This window comes from Podarcis bocagei, assembly GCF_964188305.1.
Source record: "Podarcis bocagei genome assembly, chromosome: 12".
Classification (NCBI taxonomy): domain Eukaryota; kingdom Metazoa; phylum Chordata; class Lepidosauria; order Squamata; family Lacertidae; genus Podarcis; species Podarcis bocagei.
This window is the reverse complement of record NC_138137.1, coordinates 60,076,909-60,101,604: the sequence shown is the minus strand read 5'-3', so window position 1 is coordinate 60,101,604 and position 24,696 is coordinate 60,076,909. Positions and strand designations below refer to the sequence as shown.

Genomic DNA, 24,696 nt, shown 5'->3' with positions numbered 1-24,696 from the left:
TCACGGGTTTCGCACGGGCGTCTGGCTGGCCACTGTGAGAACAGGATTCTAGACAAGATGCTCCCATTGGCCTGATCCTGCACGCTCTCCTTACACACCAGTCTCTGAACGGTGGAAGATTCCAGGGGTTCCATGCACTCCCCCACGGTTTGTGTTTCCTTTTGGGAACGAGGGATAGGGGAGACGGTGGTGTTTCTAAGATTTATAGTATACGTATATACACAACCTGAGCCTACGATGGAGGGGTTCACAGAATTAACACCCCAAGAAGGCCTTGCTTCTCCCATGGCCACAGCCTTGGAAATCAGCAGAAATCAGGCATGGCTTTTTCTCTGCCTTTCCGGCCTCCAGCTTCTAGCTCACAGTTCAACTCTCAACTCTTCCCTTTTTTGTCTTTCTAACTAACCCAGAAAGGGAGCCCACCTGTTTGGCACAGAGCTGCACCCTTTGTTTCCTTAAGGACTTCGAAGGCCATTAGCAGCCTGGCCTGGCCATCCCAGCAACTGGATCCAGGAATGAGAAGGGGAAGTGTTTGGCATTCCTGTCTTGAGAGACAATGGAGTGTGCCTCCAGGGGTGAAGTCAGATTGCTGCATTAGCAGCCTGGAGGTGACCTCTAAGGGGTGCAGGCCTGGCCAGTGTGCCTGGGGGTCCTGGGCTGCCCAGACAACAAGACCCCCCTCTTGGCCTCGCTGATGGGGTCCAAAGGAAAGCAGAACAAGATGTTTGGAACCAGCTTGGCTGCAGAAATTGCCGGAAGGAGGCGTACAAGGCGCCATCCCACCATCTTGGGAGTCCAGATTTGTGTATGGCTTACTCTTTTCCCCTCTCCTAAAGATGTCCCGGGTGGCGCTGTGGGTAAAAGCCTCAGCGCCTAGGGCTTGCCGATCGTCAGGTCGGCGGTTCGAATCCCCGCGGCGGGGTGCGCTCCCGTTGTTCGGTCCCAGCGCCTGCCAACCTAGCAGTTCGAAAGCACCCCCGGGTGCAAGTAGATAAATAGGGACCGCTTACCAGCGGGAAGGTAAACGACGTTCCGTGTGCTGCGCTGGCTCGCCAGATGCAGCTTTGTCACGCTGGCCACGTGACCCGGAAGTGTCTCCGGACAGCGCTGGCCCATGGCCTATAGAGTGAGATGGGCGCACAAACCCCCGAGTCTGTCAAGACTGGCCCGTTCGGGCAGGGGTACCTTTACCTTTAAAGATGTCCCACAAGGCAGCAGAGGTTTCTCCTTCTCCTAGTTGGGCTCCCTTCCCTCTACACAGGCATGCCCAAACTCGGCCCTCCAGATGTTTTGGGACTACAATTCCCATCATCCCTAGCTAACAGGACCAGTGGTCAGGGGTGATGGGAATTGTTGTCCCAAAACATCTGGAGGGGCAAGATTGGCCATGCCCACGTCTACAACAAGTGCAGAAACCGCCTTCTTGACTGTTGGACCCATGCTTGGTCTCGTCCACACCGTCCGCCGGAGTCTGTCTTCGCACACAGGGAAAGCCCCTAACTCACTGAGGCTTTGAGACCCCTTGGGGACCCTCACTTGGTCTAGCCCTGGCATAGGCCAACTCGGCCCTCCAGATGTTTTGGGACTACAACTCCCATCATCCCTCACCAGTGGTTCTGTTAGCTAGGGGTGATGGGAGTCGTAGTCCCAAAACATCTGGAGGGCCGAGTTGGCCTATGCCTGGTCTAGCCGGCCAGTTGAAACCATTGCCGGGATGTGGCCACTGTCTCATGCACAGAGCATCTGGGAGCCACAGGTGGGAGTGAAGGTTGGGGACCAAACCATCTCAGAAGGAGCATGACCCAGAGGTACGACCCCTCCCCTAACACCCCATTCAGCCTAATTCCCCCCCCCGAAAATCAAAGAATTCTAGAATCCTAGAGCTGGAAGGGACCCCATGAGTTATCTAGTCCACCTCCCGTACAATGCAGGCATCTCAGCTAAAGCACCCGTGACAGATGGTCCCCCACCCACTGCCCTTCTCTCGGCCCCACCAACCTCACGGTGTCCTTGTGGGAATTCAAGGAGGAGTAGGGAGAGGCAGATAAGCCGCAGCAAGGGGAACAGTGAGAAATAAATGCAACAAACAGGCAGACAAAGACTTTATTTTGTCTGTCTGGAGAAGGAGTGAGGTCGCTGGCGAAATGCTGCTGGGAGATGCTGTTTCTCCTCTGCTTCTTGCACCCCCCTGAGCGAGGGGCCCAGTCCTTCTCCCGCTTGCCAAGGCCACCCTCCCCAGAGCCAAGGCTCACGTGACGGCGCTGCACCCTGGCAGAGCCTGCAGATGGCAGGGAGGGGGTGGTGGTGTGCCGAATCTGCTCCCGTGTGTCAAGGACAAGGACAAAACACTTCGCCTAGTCGCACACAGGAAGGTTTCTGCTCAGATTTGAAGCCTTAAACAGAACACTGGCTTCGTTGGGGAGGAAGCAGCTGTAACCGAAGGCGAGCTTCGTGGCCAACTGTGGATTCGAACCCTGGTCTCTGCCACGTCCTAGTCCAGCCCTCTAACCCAGGGGTAGGCAACCTAAGGCCTGTGGGCTGGATGCAGCCCAATCACCTTCTCAATCCAGCCCACAGATGGTCTAGGAATCAGCATGTTTTTACATGAGTAGAATGTGTCTTTATACCGTATTTTTCGCTCTATAGGGCGCACCGGACCATAGGGCACACCCAGTTGTTGTTGTTTTTTGGGGGGGAACTCCCACAGGCGCCGAAGGTTTGCTGTTAGATGCCCAAGCCCGGGGTGCGCAGCGCTGCACTCCCCGGGCTTCGGGCTGCAGGCTGCTATCCGCAAGCCTTTGGAGCCTGGCAGGCCCTCCTGCCGCGCTCCGAAGGCTTGCAGATAGCTTCCTGATGCCTGGAGAGCGAGAGGGGTCTGTGCGCACCGACCCCTCTTGCTCTCCAGGCTTCAGCGAAAGCCTGCATTCGCCCCCATAGGACGCACACACATTTCCCCTTCATTTTTGGAGGGGGAAAAGTGCGTCCTATAGGGCGAAAAATACGATATTTAAATGCATCTCTGGGGCATAGGAATTTGTTCATTCCTCCCCAAATATAGTCCAGCCCCCCACAAGGTCTGAGGGACAGTGGTCTGGCCCACAGCTGAAAAAGGTTGCTGACCCCTGCTCTAACCCTTACCCCACACTGCCTGGCTCTGACTTGCAGATCGCTTTATCCTACAAAGCCTCAATAGGGCACTGCAGCCCGGTGGGATAGACGTTTGGGGTGCCCCTTCCAAGGCTACATCCTATGGCCTTGTGTGGCATTGAGGACACCCCCAGTTCCATGGGGGGGGGGCTCTTGGGCCATAACTCAGTGGTGGAGCCTTGCAAGCAGAAGGTGCAAACCTCAGCATCTCCTGGAAGGCTAGGCTAGTGGTCTGACTTGATGCAAAGCCTTAATCGCTCAACCCTTTATTCGGGATCATGAGGACTAGAATATTTAGGGGACTGGCGCACAGCTGACGGCCCAACCCTTGGCGAGCCACTGCTGCCGCTGCAGGTCAGTGTGGCACCATTGAGCTCTACTGGCACCGCGGCGGGCCAGGCTGGCGTCGGGCATCTCGGCGCGCAGCGCAGCAGAGGAAAGCGGCGCGGGGAGGGCAGAGCTCTTGCCAGAAGCCGCCGCGGCTTCTCCTGCAGCTGCAGGAAGTGGCACCTCCCCGAGGCTGCGGTTGCAGTTGCTGCTGCCGCCGCCTGCCTGCCTGGGATGTCTTGCAAGCAACCTCGCGCGGCGGGGCCGTTGCTGGGAGAAGCCGAGGAGGAGCGCGGAGCTGCCGCTGCTGCTGCTGCTGCAAAAGGTACGTGGTTGCAGCAAATCAAAGGCGAGCGAGCGAGGAAGGGAGGCAGCGCCGGCCCTCCCCCCCCCTGCGGGCCGGATCCTGCCTGCAGTGCCTCGTGCAAAGCGGAGGAGCAGCAGCGGCGGCGGCCGATGCGGGGGATCGGGACGGCCGGAGAGGAGCAGCAGCCCGGGCACGGTGAGGCATCTCTGGGGGAGGGAGTGGGGGGCACGGAGGGGTCGCCCCCTCTTTCCTTTCTCACCCCTTTGCACCCAATCTCCCCCCCTCCTCGCAGCTGCCGTGTGAACGGACCGTGGTGGAGGCGATCCGGAGCGAGCCTATTTTTTTTGGGGGGGGGTGTTGGATAGAAGCAGAGGACCCCCCCCCCAGTTTTCCTCTTCCCAGGCTGCCTCCCCTCCTCCTCCTCCTCCCTTTCTTCCTTTCGGGCCTGGGCTGCCTCCGCTCCGGGCGCACGTGGCCGGCCGGCGACGCTTCCTCCTCCTTCCCCGCGGCCCGCGCCTCGCTGCAATCCGGCCCCGCGGGCGCTCCGGCCTCCGCCCAGTCTCCAGCCTCGCGCGGAGGAGCAGCAGCAGCGGCGGGCGCCTCTGCCACCGGCTCCCCGCGCCACCTTGGCCCTGGCAAGGGGCCCTTTTGCTCCGCGTTGGGCGTGCCGGAGAGGGGTCCCCAATTCCCCCCGATTTTGCAAATCAATCAATCAATCAATCAATCAATCAGAACCCGGGGGGCGGATTTGTTTCTTGCACGGTGTGCATTTGGGCACCCCCCCTTTTTGGTGGTGCATCTGCAACTGTCAAGCAGGATCCGCTGTGCAAAGCCTCGGAGAAGGCGCAAGGTCGGCAGGAATCTTCCACAGCCCCCCTTGCAAAAGCCCCACAGGCTGCAGGCCCCACGGAGGCCTGGCTGCAAATCCAGCCGCACAGGTAGAGCTGCCCAGCTGCATTCTGGGACTTGCAGTTTCTTCTCCCCCCTCCCCGGAGTTAAGGTGAGGCTGTGATTTGGCTGACGTCATCACACTCTTACACCCCCCCCCCTTGGGAAAAAGGAAGGAGGACAGGTTGTGTGGAAGCTGGAGGAGTCTTGTCTGGGCAGGTGTGTGTGTGCATAAATATCTAAAAATAAAACCATTATTTCTTTGAAGGAGGGAGCTTTGGCGCTCTCTGACTCTTGAGCTGGTTCGGCAAAAGCCCTGCGGCTTTTGGCACAATTTCCCCTGCAGGCAGCGCCCTCCCTGCAAGGTCTGCCTTCCACCCGGGGAAAAGGAGCGTTGACCAAGCCTTGGGTGCGGGGGGGGGGTGGGCTGGGGTGGTGGCCAGGGGTCCCTTGAAGGTGCAGCTGCTGGGATTTAGGAAGCTGACGCCTTGTGCCGAGTCAGACCACGTGGGTCTCTCTGGCTGAGTGTTGCATGCTCTGACTGGCAGAAGCTCTCCGAGTCTTTTGGAATGTGTGTGTTCCTGGCACTATGTGGAGATGCGGTGTGTGTGATGAAACAAGCTTGTTTTCTCCTGATCCAGAGGCTAGGACCTAGCCAGGCATCCTGCAACTGGCCTCCTTTGCGTTCGACGTTATCCTGTTTGCTTTGCCCCCCGAAATCCAGGTTTTGGGTGAGCTGGGAAAATGGCGGGCTGGGGTGGGCCTGCGGGTGTCTCGACCCCTGACCACGCCTGGAGAGGTTTTGGCAGTTGCCGGTCCCTTTCGGCTCTTTTAGACTGGAGCTCTGCAGCACCACCGATACACACTGAAGAAGTGCGCATTCACACGGAAGCTTAGACCCAGAACAAACTTAGTTGGTCTCTAAGGTGCTACTGGACAATCTTTTTTATTTTCTTATTTATTTCAACTGCGTCAGACCAACACGGCTACCGACCTGATTCTACCATTCTATGATTCATTGGAGGTTTTGAAACAGAAGTTGGCTGTGTGCCAGGGAATCTTCACCTGCGATTCCTGCATTTCGGGGGGTTGAGCTAGATGACCTTTGGGGGGGACCCCTTCCAGCCCCACCATTCTATGAAACTATTCTGCTGCGCTCATGTTTCATAACTGCCTTGATGCCGCATTATTGTAGTTATTCTTTTCCTGGTGCCTTTTCTCATACTTTTAAAACATCCATAAAAATCATATGGTGAGGGGAGAGAGACTTTCTGTTCTTCACCAGGCAATGGTTTTCCCCACCCTTTTGCCCCCACCCTCTAGCCCCGAGAGCCTTTTCCAGGCCATGACTTTAGGAACAGCAGAAGCAGCTGCAAAGAGAGGAGCTCACAGATGTTTTTTTAAAAAACCACAATTTTCTGTGTCTTTGCTTCTCAATTTGTATTGTGTTATTTTATGCACTGAGACTTGCTGTTTTTATTGATTACTGCTTGGAAATTATTGGAACCGTTAAGAGTGAATTTCTGTTTAAATATTATTTGCAGATGTTTAAGTTTATTGTGTACTATTCTACTCTTAATTGATTATTGAATATTATTTTATTTGACATAAGCTGCTTTTTTAAAGTTATGTTTTTTATTACTTTTTGTATCAGGCCAGATTGTTATAAGGCGTGTGATCATTGTTGTTTCTGCAGCTTGTGAACCGCCTTGCGTGTAATACAGTGGTCCCTCGGTTCTTGAACGGAATCCGTTCCGGAAGCCCATTCGGCCTCTGAAACGCTCGAAAACTGAGCTTCTTGCACTCAGTGGAAGCCGCGTCGCACGTTCGGGTTCCAAAAAACGTTTGAAAATGGAAGCATTTACTTTTGGATATTCAGCGTTTGAGAACAGAAACATACGACAACAGAGGCGCTTGGGAACCGAGGTACCACTGTACATTGGTACCTCGGGTTAAGTACTTAATTCGTTCTGGAGGTCCGTTCTTAACCTGAAACTGTTCTTAACCTGAAGCACCACTTTAGCTAATGGGGCCTCCCGCTGGCGCCACGTAATTTCTGTTCTCATCCTGAAGCAAAGTTCTTAACCCAAGGTAATATTTCTGGGTTAGCGGAGTCTGTAACCTGAAGCATATGTAACCCGAGGTACCACTGTGCTAGAGAAAGGTGGCATGCAGATTAAAAGTGAAATGAAATATGGGAAGAAATTAAAATGAAATAACTTCCTTGTGCTTCCCCTCTTTTTCTCTCTGCCTCCAGAAAGCGAGGGCCCCATGGAGGGAGACAAGGAGCCGCCTGCCCGGGGCCACCAGGCTTCCCCGCCGGAGGGTGACAGCCCCTTCCCGTTCCCCGCCTGGGAGGAGGGCTCTGGCGACGAGAATGCCCTGGTCATCCACAGCCAGGTGGAGGAGGAGGAGCACAAATGCGCGGCGTGTGGCGAGAGCTTCCCACACCCGCTGAGCCTCTTGCGCCACCAGAAGCAGCAGCACGCGGGCGAGCGGGCCTTCGTCTGCCCCGAGTGCGGGCGCGGCTTCACCCTCAAGCACAACCTCATCATCCACCAGAGGATCCACACCGGAGAGAAGCCCTTCGGCTGCGGCGTTTGCGGCAAGCGCTTCAGCCTCAAGCAGAACCTCCTGACCCACCAGAGGGTGCACGGCGGTGGCGCAGAGGGGGCCCCCTCCTGCCCCGTCTGCGGGAAGACCTTCCGGGAACAGCGCCTGCTCCTCGCCCACCGCCAGAAAGGCGGCTGCGGGCCCCCTGCCCAGGAGAAGCCGGGGGCGCCCTCCCCGCCGCGCATGCACACCCGGGGGAGGCCCCGCGCGCCAAGCGAGGAGGGCGACGTGCAGAGGCCGCTGCGGGTCAAACACCAGCAAAAGCCCCGCCAGAACGGGGCGGCCTTCCCCTGCCAGGAGTGCGGCGAGGCCTTCGGCCGCCGGAGCAGCCTGGCTGGCCACCGCAGGACCCACCACCAAGCCGAGAGGCCGCTGCCACCACAGGGCGAGGAGGGCCGGAGACGCCCCAAGGAGGCCCCCGCGAGCCCCGGCCGGAGGCTCCACGCAGGAGACGCCCCCTTCCAGTGCCTGACCTGCGGGAAGAACTTTGCGCAGAAGGGCCACCTGGCCGCGCACCGGAAGAGCCATTTGGGGCAGGAGGCGCTCGGCTGAGGGCGAGGCTGCTGCTCCGATGTGCCGCGCCTGGGCGGGGCGGTCGGAAGGGGAAGGGGGCGGCCGCAGGGGGTCCTTGAAGCGGAAGGGCCTGTTTGGGATGTGGGAGCACGGAGAGGCTATGGGGACTTTGGGATAATGCCTGGGAAGGGGAGGTCAAGGGCCTCTCAGCAGGGCAGCGTTTGCCCTGCCCGGGTTATGGACCATAACCGCTCCAAGAACTTGGGATCCCATCAGCCGGGGGCAGTGAAGCGTTGCTTGGGGACCCCTCTTCCCTTTCTGAAGCAAAAGCCCGTTCTCTACACATCGGCTGCATTCCAAGCTTGGGTGTTCCCTGAACCTTCATAGGTGGGATTTTTCTCACGCCCTGCCATTGTTTGGTTTCCATTTGGGGCAGCGACGTGCCCCTCTTAAGTTCCCGTTCTGAGCCATTGTGCCACGCAGCATTACCTCCGCTCTGGGATTTCCCAGTGTTTATGTTCTGCTTCCCGTTTTACAAGTACGGATGCCCAGGTTTATTTCCCCCCAACCCCGTTTGGTGGTTAATTCCTGCCCTCCCCTAAGATCCACGCAGCATGTCCAACTACAGCCTTCCCTGTTCTTTTGGTCCCGCAGAAGAGTGACGAAGAGTCGTCTGGTTTGGGGGGCTGGGCGGGTTGAAATTGGTGCCAAAGATAGTCGACACAAACTCTGGGGTTGCCGAGGGAACAGAACGGGGGTACACGGAGTTTGTATTTGATTGCGGAGGATTTCGCCCCACTGTGCGTCTTCTTCCTGTGGATTTGAACCTGCAGCTCAGGGGAGAACCTTCTGTTGACAGCTGCGTCTTGCTGAACACATTGGAGGAAGGCGGAGCGATTGCACTATGTCCCGGAGAACCCACACATTTGCCAGAGAACCCATAGAAGAGGGCGGGTGTGTTTTCCGGTTGTTGCTGGAAAACGTCTTTGGAGGAGAGAGGAATTCTGAAGAGCTGTAGCAACATCCTCTTCTGAGCTTCTGATTTCCAGAGCCTGATTTCCAGATCCACGGAAGGAAAAAACCATGTGGGAGTTTAGACTCTTTTTGGATAGCTTAATGTGGGGAAAAGAAGTGAATGTAAAAGTTGAATGTTTTGAAACCACTTAGGTGCCCTGAATTTTGGGGGTGGTTTTGAGCCGGGAGAGAAACTTCCATAAAACACTAGTGGCCTTCACTGAGGCTGTGTCCTCCGCATGTTTTGGGGCTCCCAGCCCCTCCTCGGCCCCAGCAGGCCCAGATGGGATCCCAGAAGCCCCAGAATCACACATCTAGGGTTGCTGGGAGTCGAAAACATCTGGGTTGTGTGAGGGTGGCAAAAGCAAGCTCCGAAGATCTGATGGAGAAATGCGCCTGCTTCATGCTTTTGAGTTGTGGGAGGGGGGTGGTCTCTCAACCTTAAACCTTAAACCCTGTTTTGAGGGGGCTTCCCTGGCTGATCTCCCCTGACCAGGTTAGTACCCAGCAGCTGCAAAAGGGTTGTGCCACTGAGCTCTGTCCTTCCCTCCCTGGAATGGACTCTGTCTTCTACGGTGCGGATGTTCCCCTGCATTCAGTTTCTCTGTTACACAAGGCTTAACTTGAGTGTTCAACATGTTGACGTACGTTTCAAGCGTTTTTAAGCACTCCTGTTTCAAAGTGTGCACGACGGGTGGAGATCTTTGTGGAAGTTGCACACCGCAGCAGCATTCGGAAAGAAAAGAAAACAAGTGCTATTTACCTCTGTGGAGATCTGCACATGGCATGTTACCGATCACTTAAAGAGTTTCAATCCAAAGTTTCAATCCAAAGCGCTGCACCAGACTTCTGCAATCTGGTGCCCTGCAAATGTGCTGGGCTCTGCCGATAGGTAGCTGATGGGATTTGTACTCCCAACACACCTGGAAGGCACCAGATTGGCAGCGGCTGTGCCAAGCCATTGGGCACATTCATGGTTTGGCTGAATGAGAAGCATTGTATGAGGATGGGCAGGGCCTTCCTGGTGTTGGGACCTGATGGGACTCAGGGGTTGCCCTGTGTGCCTGATGCAAAACGGATATGGTATTGCTCGGTGTCCTTTGCTGGGTGGCCAGAACAGGTTAAAAGAGTTTTCCTAACTGATGTGTGAGATGAGAACCTGTTTCAGGCGTGGGTCCTGGTAAACAGGTGAGCTTGTCCACATATCCACCAGGGAACATTTTGTGTCCAAATATAACTCACTAGGTCCTTGGTAAACCACTTTTCTTTTTGCTGTTTTTCTGCAACTGCATAAAAGGTGGTGGTTGTCAAATATCTTGTGATCCATTATGGGTGGCCAGGGGTCTCCATTCAGCACAGCCTTCAGCAACCTGCTGTCCGCTGAGGTTTTTTTGGAACTACAACTCCCATCAGCCCCCAGCCAGCACAGCACCATGGGAGTTGTAGTCAAAAACAAGCTCAGGAGTGTTACCAGATTGCTGAAGGTTTCCTTTGCTGGCTCAGAAGATGGATGGGGCAAGGAAGCAGCCTTCTCTCTTCAGAGAGACATTTGGGAACTTCACGTGACTGGCCTCCCAAGATGGTCCCATCACAAGAAACTCCTGGTGGTTATACTGCTTATTCACGTACAGCAATCTGTGGAGTGCCTCTTCTTTCTCTAAAAGGCAAACGGCAACATTGAAAAGTGGTTTTTATCTTGTTTTTGTTGATGTGGCCTTTTGAGAACTGGCATGGCGATGTGGTTTTGCAAAAAAGAAGGGATCATCATAATGTGCTGTGAAAATAAGCAATTTCCAACCCAGGTCAATTTTAAAAGTGTTGTCCTGCCTGGAGAAATAAAAAAATTCCTTCCTGTAGCACCTTAAAGACCAACTAAGTTAGTTCTTGGTATAAGCTTTCGTGTGCATGCACACTTCTTCAGATACAACTTAGTTGGTCTTTAAGGTGCTACAGGAAGGAATTTTTTTATTTGGACTATGGCAGACCAACACGGCTACCCATCTGCCTGGAGAAGGCAGGGATGGAAGTTGCCTTCAGGTTTTTCTCCCCAAACCTAAAAATTACTGGGTGAAGACAGTCCTGGGAGATAGTCACTCAGGTTGAAACTTTGAGAGAAATGTCGAATCCAGTGTGTGTGTGTGTGTGTGTGTGTGCGTAAGTAAGTAAGAGAGAGAGAGAGAGACCCTTCCCCGCTTTTCCCTGACCCCTCTGCATCCTCTGCATAAGAACTCCATGTTGAACCTTTGTAGCTTTGCCTTCAGGGTCCCCTGGGAATATCCTTCCCCTCCTTCTGCGCCCTCTCCAGACACCCAGATGGCGACCACTTAGACGGGACGCGCACAGCATTAATGGTGGCTGGAGAGCAGAGATTCGCCCAGAGCAAGACCTCTCTGCCCCTCAAGGCAACGTGGATCACCTCCCCTGGGGTGGTTCTGGCCTGCGGTGAGAGCCAAGAGCTGTCTCTCCCCAGAAGACGCTTGATGCAGATATCTAGTGCTTGGATGATGCACCTTATTCCCACAACTGCTTGATCCTCTTTGTTGAATAAAATTAAGTTTGCCTTTCCTTCGGCTGTGGTGATTTCTCTTAAATGAGCAGAAGGATCCGACTCCCTGACTCTTCACCGGTTGATGGTTCCTTGTCATCTTTCTGAACTCATCCATGCCATAATATTGGTAGCAGTAAAAATAACAATTATATTACTTGTACCTCATCCATCTAACTGGGTATCCCCAGCCCCTCTGGGCGGCTCCCAACAGATTAAAAACAGAATAAAACATCAAACATTTAAAAATTCCCTGAACAGGGCTGGCTTTAGATGTCTTCTAAAAGTCATAGTTGTTTATTTCTTTGACATCTGATGGGAGGGCGTTCCACAGGGTGGGCGCCACCACCAAGAAGGCCCTCTGCCTGGTTCCCTGTAACCTCACTTCTCAAAATGAGGGAACCGCCAGAAGGCCCTCAGAGCTGGACCTCAGTGTCTGGGCAGAACGATGGGGGTGGAGATGCTCCTTCAGGTATACTGGACCGAGGCCGTTTATGGCTTGAAAGGTCAGCACCAACACTATGAATTGTGCCCAGAAACATAATGGGAGCCAATGTAGGTCTTTCAGGACTGGTGTCAAATGGTCACGGCTGCTCCCAGTCCTCAGTCTAGCAGTGTAAATTTAAAGCGCTACAGTGCCACTGAACAGTCATGGCTTCTTCCCACAAAGATTCTGTGTTGTTTGTTATGGGTACTAAAAGTTGCAAGACGGTCCTTTATATTGTCCTCCCAGAGTGGGTTTAACAAATTCCTCTTTCCAGGGGGACTGGGAATTCCAGCCCAGGAAGCCTGTGTGAGTTTGTCAAACAATATGCATGCGACAAGGCCCTATTCACACCATAAAGTGCTATGATACCGCTTCAAACTGTCATGGCTTTCCCCAAACAATTCTGGGAGCTGTAGTTTGTTAAGGGTGCTGGGAGTTAGGAAGCGCTAGAGCTCCTCACAGAGCTATAGCTCTCGGACTTTCCTAGGAAAGGTGATTTACTGTTAGATCTCTCTGGGAATTGTAGCTCTGCGAAGGGGTCTCTGGTCAACTCTGCACCCTGCAACTCCCAGGGGTCTTTGGGGGAAGCCAGGATTGGGAACTGTAGCATGTTGAGGGTACCAAGAGTTGTTCGGAGGCCCACATTCCCCTCACAGAGGTACAATTTGCAGGAGGTCTCGACAGTCCCTGTGAAGGGAATGGGGGCAACACCCTGATCCTACCTCCCATTGGTATCCGCATCTCAAGCTCATATTTCTGCGAATCAAAACAGTTTTATGGGTGTAAGGGACATGGTCATTGCCAGAATATCTCCTGCATGGTCCCCTTAGTGGTGGCACTTGGGAGACCCTGAGAAAGAAAACTGCCTGGGTGTCTCAGCGAATGCGGGAGGAGGATGTGTCAAATGTTGCCAGAGGAAGAAAAAGACGTAGCAGAGTCCCCCAAAATATAGACCAGAGGCAATATTTCATCCAGAAGAGCTTTACTGTTGCTGAAGGCATAATGGTCACAAATCCCAATACATTCAGGATTGGCAGAGTCCATAAAAATCCAGTTGCAGCAGACTTAAACTAAGAACTTATAATAAACATAAACTCTTAACACTATACACAGAACAGAACACACCACATCAGAACAAAGTGATAGAAAGAGAAAGTCAGAAGTGAAGCCCGGGACTGCGTGACCTTGCAGAAGAGATAACAGAAGCAGAGGAAACCAGCTGCTTCCCAGAAGGTTTAACCAAAACATCAACTCTCTGGCAGGCTCTTCACACACAGAGAAAAGATCTGCATCGCTTTTTAAGTTTTTACTCCGCAGATTGACAGGACGGTGGTAACAGAGAGAAGGTAAATAAAGGGAAGATAAGGCAAGCAGGACGGACAGAGGGGCCTATCCTGTTAAGCTACAAGTCCATCATGGGATATGGCTGCAAGTCCAGCATTCCTTTCTCACAATGGGCAACCAGTCGCCTTAAGCCAGTGGTTTTCAGCCAGTGTGTGGTGGCACCTTGGGGTGCCTTGAAGGATGGCCAGGGGTGCCGCTGGCAACACTGACCTCTGTCCCTCTTTCCTTCCTCTTCTATTGCCCTCTTGCTTCTCTGCCTCCCCAAGGCTGTTTGTTGCATCAGCCCTGACTACAAGCTCCCCAGGCGAATGGTGTCTCTGGGACTGGCCAGGCGGTGCTGGGTGCCAGGAGTTGAGGCGCCTCAGAGTAAGCAAGCAAGCGGGCGAGGGAGCCCTGCCAGCCAGCTCTTGCTGTTGGGAATGGACAGACAAGTCCCAGCCCCTGTGAGGCAGGGTGAGGAGGGACCTCTCTATGGGGCAGGAGGGCAGCTCAGAGACCAGGGGCGGCAGCTGCCCAGAGGACTCCCAAGGAGAGGGGAGAGGAGGCTGAGGAATCACTCCGCAAGGGAGGGCGTTTGAAAATGGGTGAGGGGCTGTCGGCTCTGCAGGCAAGGGGTGGCATGACTGGGCTCCTGAGCCCCACAGGGGGGGCCACAGAAAGAAGGTTGGTCAAGGGAGCTGTGGACTCAAAAAGGTTGAAACCTTCTGGCCTGTAGGAAACCAGCAAGCAGGATCTGATTTCTATCCTGTGGCTTCCAGCAGCTAGGATTCAGATTACAGGTAGGTAGCCCTGTTGGTCTGCCATAGTCAAAGCAAAATAAAAAAATTCCTTCCGGTAGCACCTTAGAGACCAACTAAGTTTGTTATTGGTATGAGCTTTTGTGTGCATGCACACTTCTTCAGGATTCAGAGTCATTGCTGCCCCAGTTATTGAGGCAAAGTCCATGCTGTTGGTGGGCTTCATTCAGGCGCATCTGGTCAATCGTGGGGAGAGTCTGCTGGGCTGCTCCCTTGGGCCTGATCCTGCAGAGCTCTTCTTAAGGTCCTAAGCAGGGGAGGCATAAAGAGCAGAAGGACCTCCTTGGATGACCTTGGATGACCTTATGGATGGCCTTTGACCCCCGCTTTGAAAAGGGTTCAGATTTGGATATGTACTCAGTGATGCTCTTTCCAAGTGAGCTGCGCAAAGTGAAAACCCTGGCCGCTGTGTTCTGCATTTATTGGCGCATCTGAAATGTCACCAGTCCCCAGTCCGGCAGCCACATTCTGGATTCGTTGTCGTTTCCGAGTCCCCTTCAAAGGTAGCTCCACACAGAGCGCATTGCAGTAGTCCAAGCGGGAGAAAACCAGAGTATCTTCTTCATGCATTTGCCTCAGCAACTTTGTCCAACTTTGTCATCTTAGGATCGCCTTGATTCTTCTTTCTCTCCCCTCCCCCCATAATAATATTTATTATTTTCCATACATAGACATAACAAAAGAAAAGATTTACAATAATAAAGGAAAAAGAATGAAACAGAAAAAAGAAAAAAGAATATAGAACATAAAATACAACAAATCATCACTACACTAACAATTAATTAATTAGTTAATTAGATCCATCTTCATAAACATATTATTTGACTTCCTCAAATCTCTTCCATCTGAATTTCTTAGTAATTATATATAGCAGTTTCAAACATCATTATTTCATAAAACTATATCACAGTCATAATCATATTTCCTAACTTTTCTTATCATACATTTTCTTATTTATATATTTAATCCTAATTTAATCCTAGGCCTAATTGATTCTTTCAAGTGATTACAAATCTTTAATATTACAATATTTATTCAAATAGTCTTTAAATTTATACCACTCTTCTTGGTGTTCCTCTTCTTTCTGGTCACGGATTCTCCCGGTGAGGTCAGCCAGCTCCATAAAGTCCATCAACTTCATCTGCTATTCTTCTACCGTTGGTAGCTCTTGTGTTTTCCATTTTTTGGCTAATAAAATCCGTGCAGCAGTTGTGGCATACAAAAATACTTTAAGATCTTTTTTGGGCAATTCAGAACCTATTATTCCAAGGAGAAAGACCTCTGGTTTCTTCATAAAAGTATATTTCATCATTTTTTTTTAATTCATTGTATCCCCCCCCCCCAGAAGTCTTTTACCTTGGAACAAGTCCACCACATATGATAGAAAGTACCTTCCTTTTCTTTACATTTCCAACATAAATTATCACAATCGTGGTAGATCTTCGCCAATTTAACACGGGTTAAGTACCATCTATACATCATTTTTCATAGCATTCTCCTTTAACATTGTACAAGCAGTAAACTTAACCCCTTTCTTCCAAAGCCTCTACCAGTCCTCCATCATTATATTATGTCCCACATCTTGTGCCCAATCAATCATAAAAGATTTTACTTGCTCATCTTTTGTATGCCACTCCAATAACAAACAATACATCTTAGACATGTTCTTAACATTGGTGTCTAACAACTCCGTTTCCAATTTGGTTTTTTCAGTTGCAAAACCTTTTTTCTTGTCAATCTTAAATAGTTCATTAATTTGATAATATTAAAGCCAATTTACTTTATATTTAATTTGTTTGAATGATTTTAACTTAAATCCCTCGTCAGCGTCTACCAGTAAATCTGAATATCTCAACCACTTATTTTCCATGTTTAGCTTTTTTTGTGCCTGCGCTTCCATTGGTGAGATCCATTTGGGTGTTTTTCTTACCAAAAGATCCTGATATCTAATCCAGACATTGTAAAGTGCCTTCCTAATTATATGATTCTTAAAGCCACTATGGGCCTTTATTTTATCATACCAAAGATATGCATGCCAACTATTGTTCAATCCTTCTAGATCCAGAATATCTTCATTTTCTAAATTAATCCAGTCTTTAATCCAGCAGAAGGCCGCAGCCTCAAAATATATCTTTAGATCAGGCAGGGAAAAACCCCCTCTTTCTTTTATATCCGTAAGTAATTTATACTTGATTCTCGCTTTTCCCCCCTGCCAGATAAATTTGGACAGGGCCTTCTGCCAGTCTTTGAAGCATTTAACATTATCAATAATAGGTAGAGTTTGAAACAAAAACAACATTTTCGGCAATACATTCATCTTAGCCACCGATATTCGACCCATGAGTGAAAATTTTAAATTTGTCCAAATCTCTAAATCTCTTTTTATTTCATTCCATACTTTCTCATAATTATCTTTATACAAATTCAAATTCTTCACTGTTAAGTTCATACCCAAATATTTAACCTTCTTCGTAAATGTTAGGCCTGTTTTTTCTATAAGGGTTTTTCTTTCATCTTTATCTAAATTTTTATCCAATACTTTGGTTTTGCTCTTATTTAATTTAAAACCAGCCAGCTGCCCGTACTCCTGAATCATCTCCAGTGCTTTCCCTGCACTGGTCTCTGGATCCTGTAAAGTTAGAACCAAATCCCTTTCCTTCCCAATTTATAGTTCCAATTTACCGGTAAGTCACTTTACTCACGAATTTCAGAAGAATTAAGTCCAATTTTTCTTTGGAGGAATTGGCCACTCATGATCGCTGGACTCAGAGCTTCACGCTTTGAAGGAAGCAAATTGATTCCCCAGTGCCACCGTCTCCAAGCCCTCTCACACTCGGCACTCTTTTTAGAGCTTACCGGGGAGTCGTTCCCGGCACCCGCAGGAACTCCAGGTCCTCAGAACGCTCAATCTGAGGGTTTTTCGGGGTGCCGCTGCGCTCTAGCGGCTCTCCCCTGTCTTCAAAAGGCCAGTGCCCTTTCCACGAAGGAACTTTCCGCCATAATGGGGCGAGCCAACCAGAAGTCCTGTGTTGCTTCTTCTCTGCCATCTCCTCAATCATGGAGAGCAATTCCTCAGCTTGCGCTGCAAGCCGGTCTCCTGTTTCATTGTTGTTGAAACTGCAAAACCGTCCATCACACTGACCCCTCAGTTCCTGAAAGTTTTTGTTGTCACTGGAAGATATGTAATCTTCCAATGTTTCATTCTGCAACCTTTCTTTGTGGCTGAAGACAACCACCATGCGCTCCTGGTCGTCGCTACTGTTGAATGTCTCCCTCACTCGCTGTACCACCTGGTGGTCTTCCTCTGTGAATCGGCCCACTGGGACGACCAGAACCAGAGCGTGCAGGCGAGGCTGGGAGAGACGTCGGCAGTGCTCAATCTCAATAGAATTTCTGGCTCCATCAGAGTCAAAAATCGCAGGCGTGTCAATGACAACTACCTGCTTCCCCCTCCACTCTCTTATTCCTAACCAGCAAGACTTTGTAACTGGGATCATTTCAAGCCTGGAGTCAAACCTCTTTTTCCCAAGGATGGTGTTTCCAGTCGCACTTTTGCCAACCCCGGACTTTCCGACAATGACGATGCAAAGCTCCTTTTGCTCTGCTGAAACGGGATCAGCTGAATCTGTTAATGTCGCTGGAAAGAGAAGAACAGAGCTGAGGAATCCTAAAGCTTCTCCTGGGGATCAACACTTTGTACTGATTAGAGCCCTTGTGAGGCGTCACTTTTGCAATCTGAATTTCCTGAACTGCCTAAGCAGTTAACTATAGAATGGGATGCAGAAAGCTCAACCTATCTCTTTATTACAGCACGATACAGTTGCTAGTAATTTTAATGTTAAAGTTCTCTCTTTTGTTCTGTTTGGTACTATTTTATATATTTGGGCAAAGATTCTGTTTGACTACTGGTCATGGACAGTAATAAAGAAACTGACTGACTGAATAAAGGAATCGGATTTTGAACCGTGCAATTAATTCTTGCTGTTTTGAATTTCATTGCGTTATTCTCTTCCTTAGTAGGTGGTGCAAATCACTATTCTGAATTATGTTTTTAGTGGGTTGGGAAAGGCGGCACTAGGAATGAGTTTACAGAACCAAGAGAGCAGTGGCCCCAAAAGCCTCAGAAACACTGGTTTTGGGTTTAAAGCCTAAACCCAGGAATTTAAACTGTGCCTGGAAACAAACCTGAAGCAGGTGACAGTTTCTCTGGCCAGCCTCTGCCTTTAATGTCTAATGTTTTACAGTTGTTTATGTGCTATAAGCTGCCGAGAGTGGCTGGTGAAACCCTGTTAGATGGGCGGGGTATAAATAACGAAATACTACTACTACTACTACTACTACTACTACTACTACTACTACTACTACTAATTTCAAACAGTGCTCAATCTCATTCCTTGCAGTTGCCTCCAGGGCTGCTAGATGTCACTCTGAGACAGAACATGTTTATTACAGACTTTTCCCTTCCACCCCCTTGTAGTCCTGTTTCCAAGGGTTCAAAAGTATTTTGCACATTGAGTGTGCGCTTACATATTGCCAAAAAGGAGCGAAACAAGGAAGTGGGCCGGCTTAAGAGGTAGATTTGGAAAGCATCTATTGTATGGGAAGTAAATTTGCTATTTTACTTGCCAGATGTCAAAGAGAAGAACAACTACCAGACTTTTAGAAGACATCTGAAGGCAGCCCTGTTTAGGGAAGCTTTTAATGTTTAATAGGTTATTGTATTTTAGTGTTTTGTTGGAAGCTGCCCAGAGTGGCTGGGGAAACCCAGCCAGATGGGCGGGGTATAAATACTAAATTATTATTATTATTATTATTATTATTATTATTATTATTATTATTATTATAAAATAAATGGATCCAAACTACAAGAAGGAAGATTCCACCTAAACATTAGGAAGAACTTCCTGACAGTAAGAGCTGTTCGACAGTGGAATTTGCTGCCAAGGAGTGTGGTGGAGTCTCCTACTTTGGAGGTCTTTAAGCAGAGGCTTGACAACCATATGTCAGGAGTGCTCTGATGGTGTTTCCTGCTTGGCAGGGGGTTGGACTCGATGGCCCTTGTGGTCTCTTCCAACTCTAGGATTCTATGATTTTTCTTAAAAAAAAACTTTACACACATAGAGCAGGGCTCATTGCAAACCAGGAGGAATAGGCTGAAGCTGGAAGGAAACCTTGCCAGGAGTGCTTACTTTGAACAGGGGGGCTCTCTCCTCCTCCCACTCCGGACCCCTCAGTTCCTGGAATCTCCACGGCCTCCTGCGGCTTCTCTTCCTCTGGTGGGTGCCCAGAAAGGTCCTTTTCGTTTGGGATCGAGGTAGGACTCCCAACCCTTTCAGGCCAGCAGAAGGGCTTCGCCTGGTTCTTCTCCACCATGGCCTCCACCAAGGAGAGCAGTTTCTCAGCCTGCGTCTCCCTCTCGCTTTGGTTGCGGTTGTCGACTGAGAACCACTGGAAATCGCAGTGACCAATCATGTTCTGAAGGCGTTGGTATTCTGGGCTGGAGAGATGTTCCTCCAAAGCTGCGCTGTCCAGTTTTTCCCCAGTGAGTACAACAATCGTGTACTTCATGGCTTCACAGCCAAATATCTCCTGAACCCATTCTACTGCCTTATAGTCTGCATCGCCACAGTGGTGGGTGACCAGCAACAAAGCATGTGGTCCTGGGCTGGATAGACGGAGGCAGTGCTGGGAGTCAGGGGAATCCTTGACTGTGCCGCTCCCCAGGTCAAAATCAGCAGGCGTGTCAATGAGGACTAGCTGTTTTCCCTTCCATTCCCTGATTCCTAACTGGCAGGATTTCGTCACGGTGCCAACCTCAAATGCCTCCCGCCCGAGAAGGGTGTTTCCTGTGGCACTTTTTCCTGCTCCTGGTTTCCCCACGAGGACAATCCGCACTTCATTGCTCTCTGTCGGAATCTGGCTCTCAGGATTTGGTGCTGTTGAGGAAAGTTCAGGTATTAGAGGGTGCAACGAAGGTTGTGTAGGAAACCAGTGCATTTCATTGATTTTGGGGGGTTTGCACGGGGTGTTTTGCCTGTAGTTTTGAAGGAGGGGCCCTAGGCTGGGGACCCCCTAAGTTATGTCTTGTAAGCAGAGATGGAAGGAGTCCATCTGTTTTGCAAAAAATAAATACGTACTTTTTGCACTGTAGGACGCACCGGACAATAGGACGCACCTTGTTTTAGAGGGGGAGAACAAGAAAAAAAAATTCTCCCCCCTCTCTGCCCAGTGCCCCTTCAGCGAAGCGGCAGGAGGCGCTGCACAGAGAGGGGGAGAATTTTCCCCCTCTTGTTTTCCCCCTCTAAAACAAGGTGCCGCTTAAGGTGCGTTCAGTCGCCTTCAGGTGGCTACCTTGGAAGCCTGGAGAGCGAGAGGGGTCAGTGCGCACCGACCCCTCTCGCTCTCCAGGCTTCAGGTTCCTTTCGACCTGCTCTTTGGGGCTGGCGGGGGGAAGCCCACCACCAGCCCCAAAGAGCAGGTCGGGGAGCAGCGGAAAGCTTCTATGGTTTCTTTAGCCCCCCGCGTGATCTCCCGGCTGGAGAGGTGGCGCGCGGCTAAAGAGGCTCCTGCCATAGCCGCGCGTCACCTCTCCAGCCAGGAGAGGGCCACGGGGCTATGGCGTCTTCGCTCCATAGGACGCACACACATTTCCCCTTCATTTTTGAAGGGGAAAAAGTGCGTCCTATAGAGCGAAAAATACGGTAAATGCATAGCTGAGAGGTGATGTGATGGCACCGTAAGAGTATATCTCGGGGTGGCCTGTTGCAACCAGGAGTCTATATGTGTGGGTGGTGTTAATAGGAACATTGGACTAGAGCAGTGGTTCTCAACCATCTGTGGGTCGCCAGATGTTGTTGGACTACAACTCCCATTATCCCTGAGCTCTGGCCTTGCTAGCTAGGGGTGATGGGAGTTCAACAACATCTGGGGACCCACAGGTGGAGAACGGCTGGACTAGAGGATCTTTGGGGGAACCTTCCATGGTTCTGTGATTCTGTAAGGCAGTTCATGCGCTCCAAATCTGTTCCCACAAAAGATGCACAACTGGAATGATGGATGTCTCTAACCCTCTGCAGTGATTTATCCGAAGCTTAGAAACTTCATTATGTCGCTTCCCTTGACCGGAGTCACACTCAGGGAAAAGTTGCTGGCTGTGTGTATTCGAGATCTGTCTCGTTTCTGCCTTAGTTTCTCATCAGTGGTAGATGAGATTGGCACAGAGATCATTCCAGCCTTTGCTCTGCTCCTTCCCTTGCAGCCTGTCTGTGGCCTGAAAAAAGTGTTTTAGCTGACCCCAGGAAGATCACTAGCCTCGTCCTGCTGATGACCTACGGGACCGCCTCTCCTGGTATGTCCCATGGAGGACCTTACGGTCTTCAAAGAAAAACATCTTGGAGGTCCCGGGCCACAGGGAGGTTAGGCTGGCCTTAACCAGAGCCAGGGCTTTTTTGGCCGTGGCCCCGAACTAGTGGAACGCTCTGTCCCAAGAGATTAGGGCCCTGTGGGACTTGACATCTTTCTGCAGAGCCTGCAAGACAGAGCTGTTCCCCCAGGCCTTTGGCCAAGGCACAGCCTGACCCCCTCCTTTGGCAATCCTCATAGAACTCTAGCCCAATGGTTGCCATTAATTTGATTCTGAATTGATTAGAATGTATTTCAATTAATTGACTATGATTTTATGTACATTGTGCTATTTTTACTGTTGTTAGCCCCTCTGAGCCTGGCTTTTGCTGGGGAGGGCAGGATATAAGTAACATTATTTTATTATTTTTTATTATTATTATTATGAAAATTCTCTGTCTAATGCCATAGATCAGTGGCTCCCAAACTTTTTCCGGCCATCACCTCCTTGGGGGGCACAAACTCATTCCCAGTGCTCCCTACTCTACCCTATCAAAAGCATTATTCAGAATAGCGGTTTGCATGGCACACATAGGAAGATAATAACACAATGAAATTCAAAACGGTAATAATCAATTGCACATTTGCACATAATCCAATTAAAACTATTCAATTAATTCAATGAAACGGATGAACTTGATCCAGCAATTCCAACTTTTCAGAGTCTGATAGTCATTTGCTCTTCTGGCGCCCGGCTGCTGCCCCCTGCCTCGTAGGGACCCCTCCCTAGGGAACCCCACACTTTGCATATGACCTTCGGGGGCTCTTGAGGAAACTCTTGAGGAAAAACTTACCAGTACTAAACCAGTTCCTAATGGAAGGGAAGAATCCTGTAACCCTAGAACTAGAGAAGAGAAGAAAGAATGAGGAGGGGGCCTTGCCTTTCACCCAGCAAGATGTTCGGCCATTTAACGTTTCACCGGGGAAATAAGCAGTTGTGTACAGAACCAGTTTGTGGGCAAAGTATATCCTTCTGTATCTTATAGGGAAATGTCATTTCATGTTACGTTTCACAATCCTCTTGCAATATTCATCCAAAGAGGTTGTGGTATATTTAGCAATTCCCAACATGGTTTCTTCCTGCGATGACAGTTGTAGCTCAGTCGGTAGAGTGTGAGCCTCTTAATCTCTGGGTTGTGGGTTCGAGCCCCACATTGGACAAAAGATCCCTTCATGCAGGGGGCTGCACTAGATGACCCTCGGGGTCCCTTCCAGCTCTACCATTCTATGTTTTTTTCCTGAAGGGCTTCACGCCTGAGAAGGCTTGAAGAGGGCTCTTGGGCTCGAATCCTGCTTCTGGGCTTCACTTTGGGGCACCCAGCTGGCACTGTGAGAACAGAACATGGGACTAGCTGTGCCCCTGGCCTGATCCTGCGCCAGGCTCTCCTTACGTTCTTAAGGCTGCAGGTGTGGGGTCTCAGATCAGGTCCCATTAGCAGAACCCAACACAGGCTGCCCCCCCTTGCCCTGCCCTTTTACACCTATAACAGTCTTTGGCCACCCTCCACTTGGTTCTGTAAACTCACCCCCCGTGCCCCCTGCCCTATTCTGCCCAAAGCATAATTCATAATATTGGCTTGCATGACCCACTAAGGAAGGAAACAACACAATGAAATTCACAAGAGTAAGAATTAATTGCACATTTGTTTGAAATCCAATTAAAACTACTTAGTTTAACGAATTCAGTAAAATGGGTGTCCAGTGACGCTAGCTTTTCAAAGTCAGTCATTTGCACCCTCCCCCCTGCTTCCCCCCCTTTTCCTCTTGTTGTTGTTGTTTAGTCGTTTAGTCGTGTCCGACTCTTCGTGATCCCCTGGACCAGAGCACGCCAGGCTCTCCTGTCTTCCACTGCCTCCCGCAGTTTGGTCAAACTCATGCTGGTAGCTTCGAGAACACTGTCCCACCATCTCGTCCTCCATCGTCCCCTTCTCCTTGGGCCCTCCATCTTTCCCAACATCAGGGTCTTTTCCAGGGAGTCTTCTCTTCTCATGAGGTGGCCAAAGTATTGGAGCCTCAGCTTCAGGATCTGTCCTTCCAGTGAGCACTCAGGGCTGATTTCCTTCAGTGCCCCCTAAATAACCCCACCCATTTTGGGAACTACTGATCTACAAAGAGCCCCCGGAAGAGAGATTTGGAGTTCAGCCTCCCCTTCTGTTTTGAGCAGAATACCAAACTGGCCTTGGATCTGGAGGAGGAGGTCAGCAGGGAGCAGAAGGCTGCTGGGGCTTCAAAGCACTCAGTCCGGCTCCAGAAGTGCAAGTCTGCTCATTGTAATTCCATCTGTAGATTTTTAGTTATTTTAGTCGGGTACTTTCCGCATCCCCTGTACAAATCTACCCTCCCATAGCAAAGTGTATGAAAAGGAATTAAACACCTTCTTACAATTTGTCCATCTCCGCTAAGGGAATCTTTCTCCAGCGTCTCTCTCTCTCTCTCTGGGCTGCGAACTCCGCGGAGAGAAATGCTTTCTAGTTTCACTTTCAAGCGCAGCCTTGAATCTAGCGCCCTTCCTGTCAGAGCTGCAGGCAGCTGTCTCTGTGCCCTCGCAGGCTGCTGTAATTCAGCCACCCAGTTGAAGGCCATCCCAGATTCTCTGCTGTTCTGAAAACCAAACTGGAAGCTGGCTCTGTTCTCCCCAGCAGTTTGGGTGCCCGTTGGACCCAAAAGCGCAGGGTTCGCTGGCTAGGAGATTTATTCATTTTTATTCATTCTTTGGTGCATCCTGGGTGCCTCTGCATCTGAGCTGAAAGCAGCAACCCCCGGAGAACAAGACCCACGGGCAGCACTGCAGGGCTGTTGTGTTGCAGCTGGGCAAGGAAGGGGGTGGGAGATCCTCTCTCAGGCACCCCCCCCCTCCATCACTCATGCAAAATCATGCTGCAAATCCGCTACCTGATATCCACCTCTAGAGGTGCAAACCTTTCCAGAAATCACGTTCAGCCTATTCACCATGCATGGGGAGCATTCGGTATTTTGGGCAGCGTGATTCAAAGACTATTAACTGAAATATTGTTTTGTGCATCCCCGTCTCTGAGAGGGGATGTGTGTGTGGTTTGTTGGTTTGTTCGTTTTGGGAGGAGGGAAAGCGAAAGTGATCAGCCATGGGCCATTTCTGAGAATTCAGATGGTTAGAAAGAACACCCTGTTTGGGTCCAGAAGCCAACAGGCAGGGAGGGTGTGTTGTTTTTCTTGCTGGCCATTTCCTTCTTTCGTTTGAGTGACCTTTCAATGCAAAACAGGATACTAATCTCTCTGCCCTTTGCAAAACAGCTCTGGAAAGATTTCCACGTTTTATGTTTTGTTTATGCTGTAC

General features: G+C 50.5%; 2 protein-coding genes and 1 long non-coding RNA gene across 4 annotated transcripts; 1 reads left to right on the top strand and 2 right to left on the bottom strand.

Annotated features, from left to right (window-relative positions):
* Positions 1-3,708: 3,708 nt before the first annotated feature.
* On the top strand, positions 3,709-8,954 carry LOC308569470 (uncharacterized protein; the record flags this gene model as incomplete). The annotated part of the gene is made up of 2 exons (XM_081163392.1): positions 3,709-3,976; positions 6,927-8,954. The coding sequence occupies 2 exons, from the start codon at positions 3,709-3,711 to the stop codon at positions 7,832-7,834; spliced, it is 1,176 nt and encodes a 391-aa protein (XP_081019518.1). The 3' UTR covers positions 7,835-8,954.
* A 1,116-nt stretch (positions 8,955-10,070) lies between these two features.
* LOC308569737 lies at positions 10,071-12,175 on the bottom strand. Its single transcript, XR_014000773.1, has 2 exons — positions 10,815-12,175; positions 10,071-10,636 (listed from the first exon to the last, which is right to left on the bottom strand). It is a non-coding gene; the product is annotated as an uncharacterized lncRNA (long non-coding RNA).
* A 2,454-nt stretch (positions 12,176-14,629) lies between these two features.
* Positions 14,630-23,791, bottom strand: LOC308569611 (GTPase IMAP family member 8-like). 2 transcript variants are annotated; one of them, XM_081163746.1, is made up of 4 exons: positions 23,766-23,791; positions 22,178-22,221; positions 19,172-19,918; positions 14,630-17,619 (listed from the first exon to the last, which is right to left on the bottom strand). In XM_081163746.1, exons 1-4 carry the CDS (start codon positions 23,774-23,776, stop codon positions 16,835-16,837), a joined length of 1,587 nt encoding a protein of 528 aa, XP_081019872.1. In that variant the 5' UTR covers positions 23,777-23,791; the 3' UTR covers positions 14,630-16,834. The 2 variants fall into 2 exon arrangements, with proteins under 2 accessions (XP_081019872.1, XP_081019871.1); XM_081163745.1 differs by lacking the exons at positions 22,178-22,221; positions 23,766-23,791 and having other exon boundaries at positions 19,172-20,105.
* Positions 23,792-24,696: the final 905 nt, after the last annotated feature.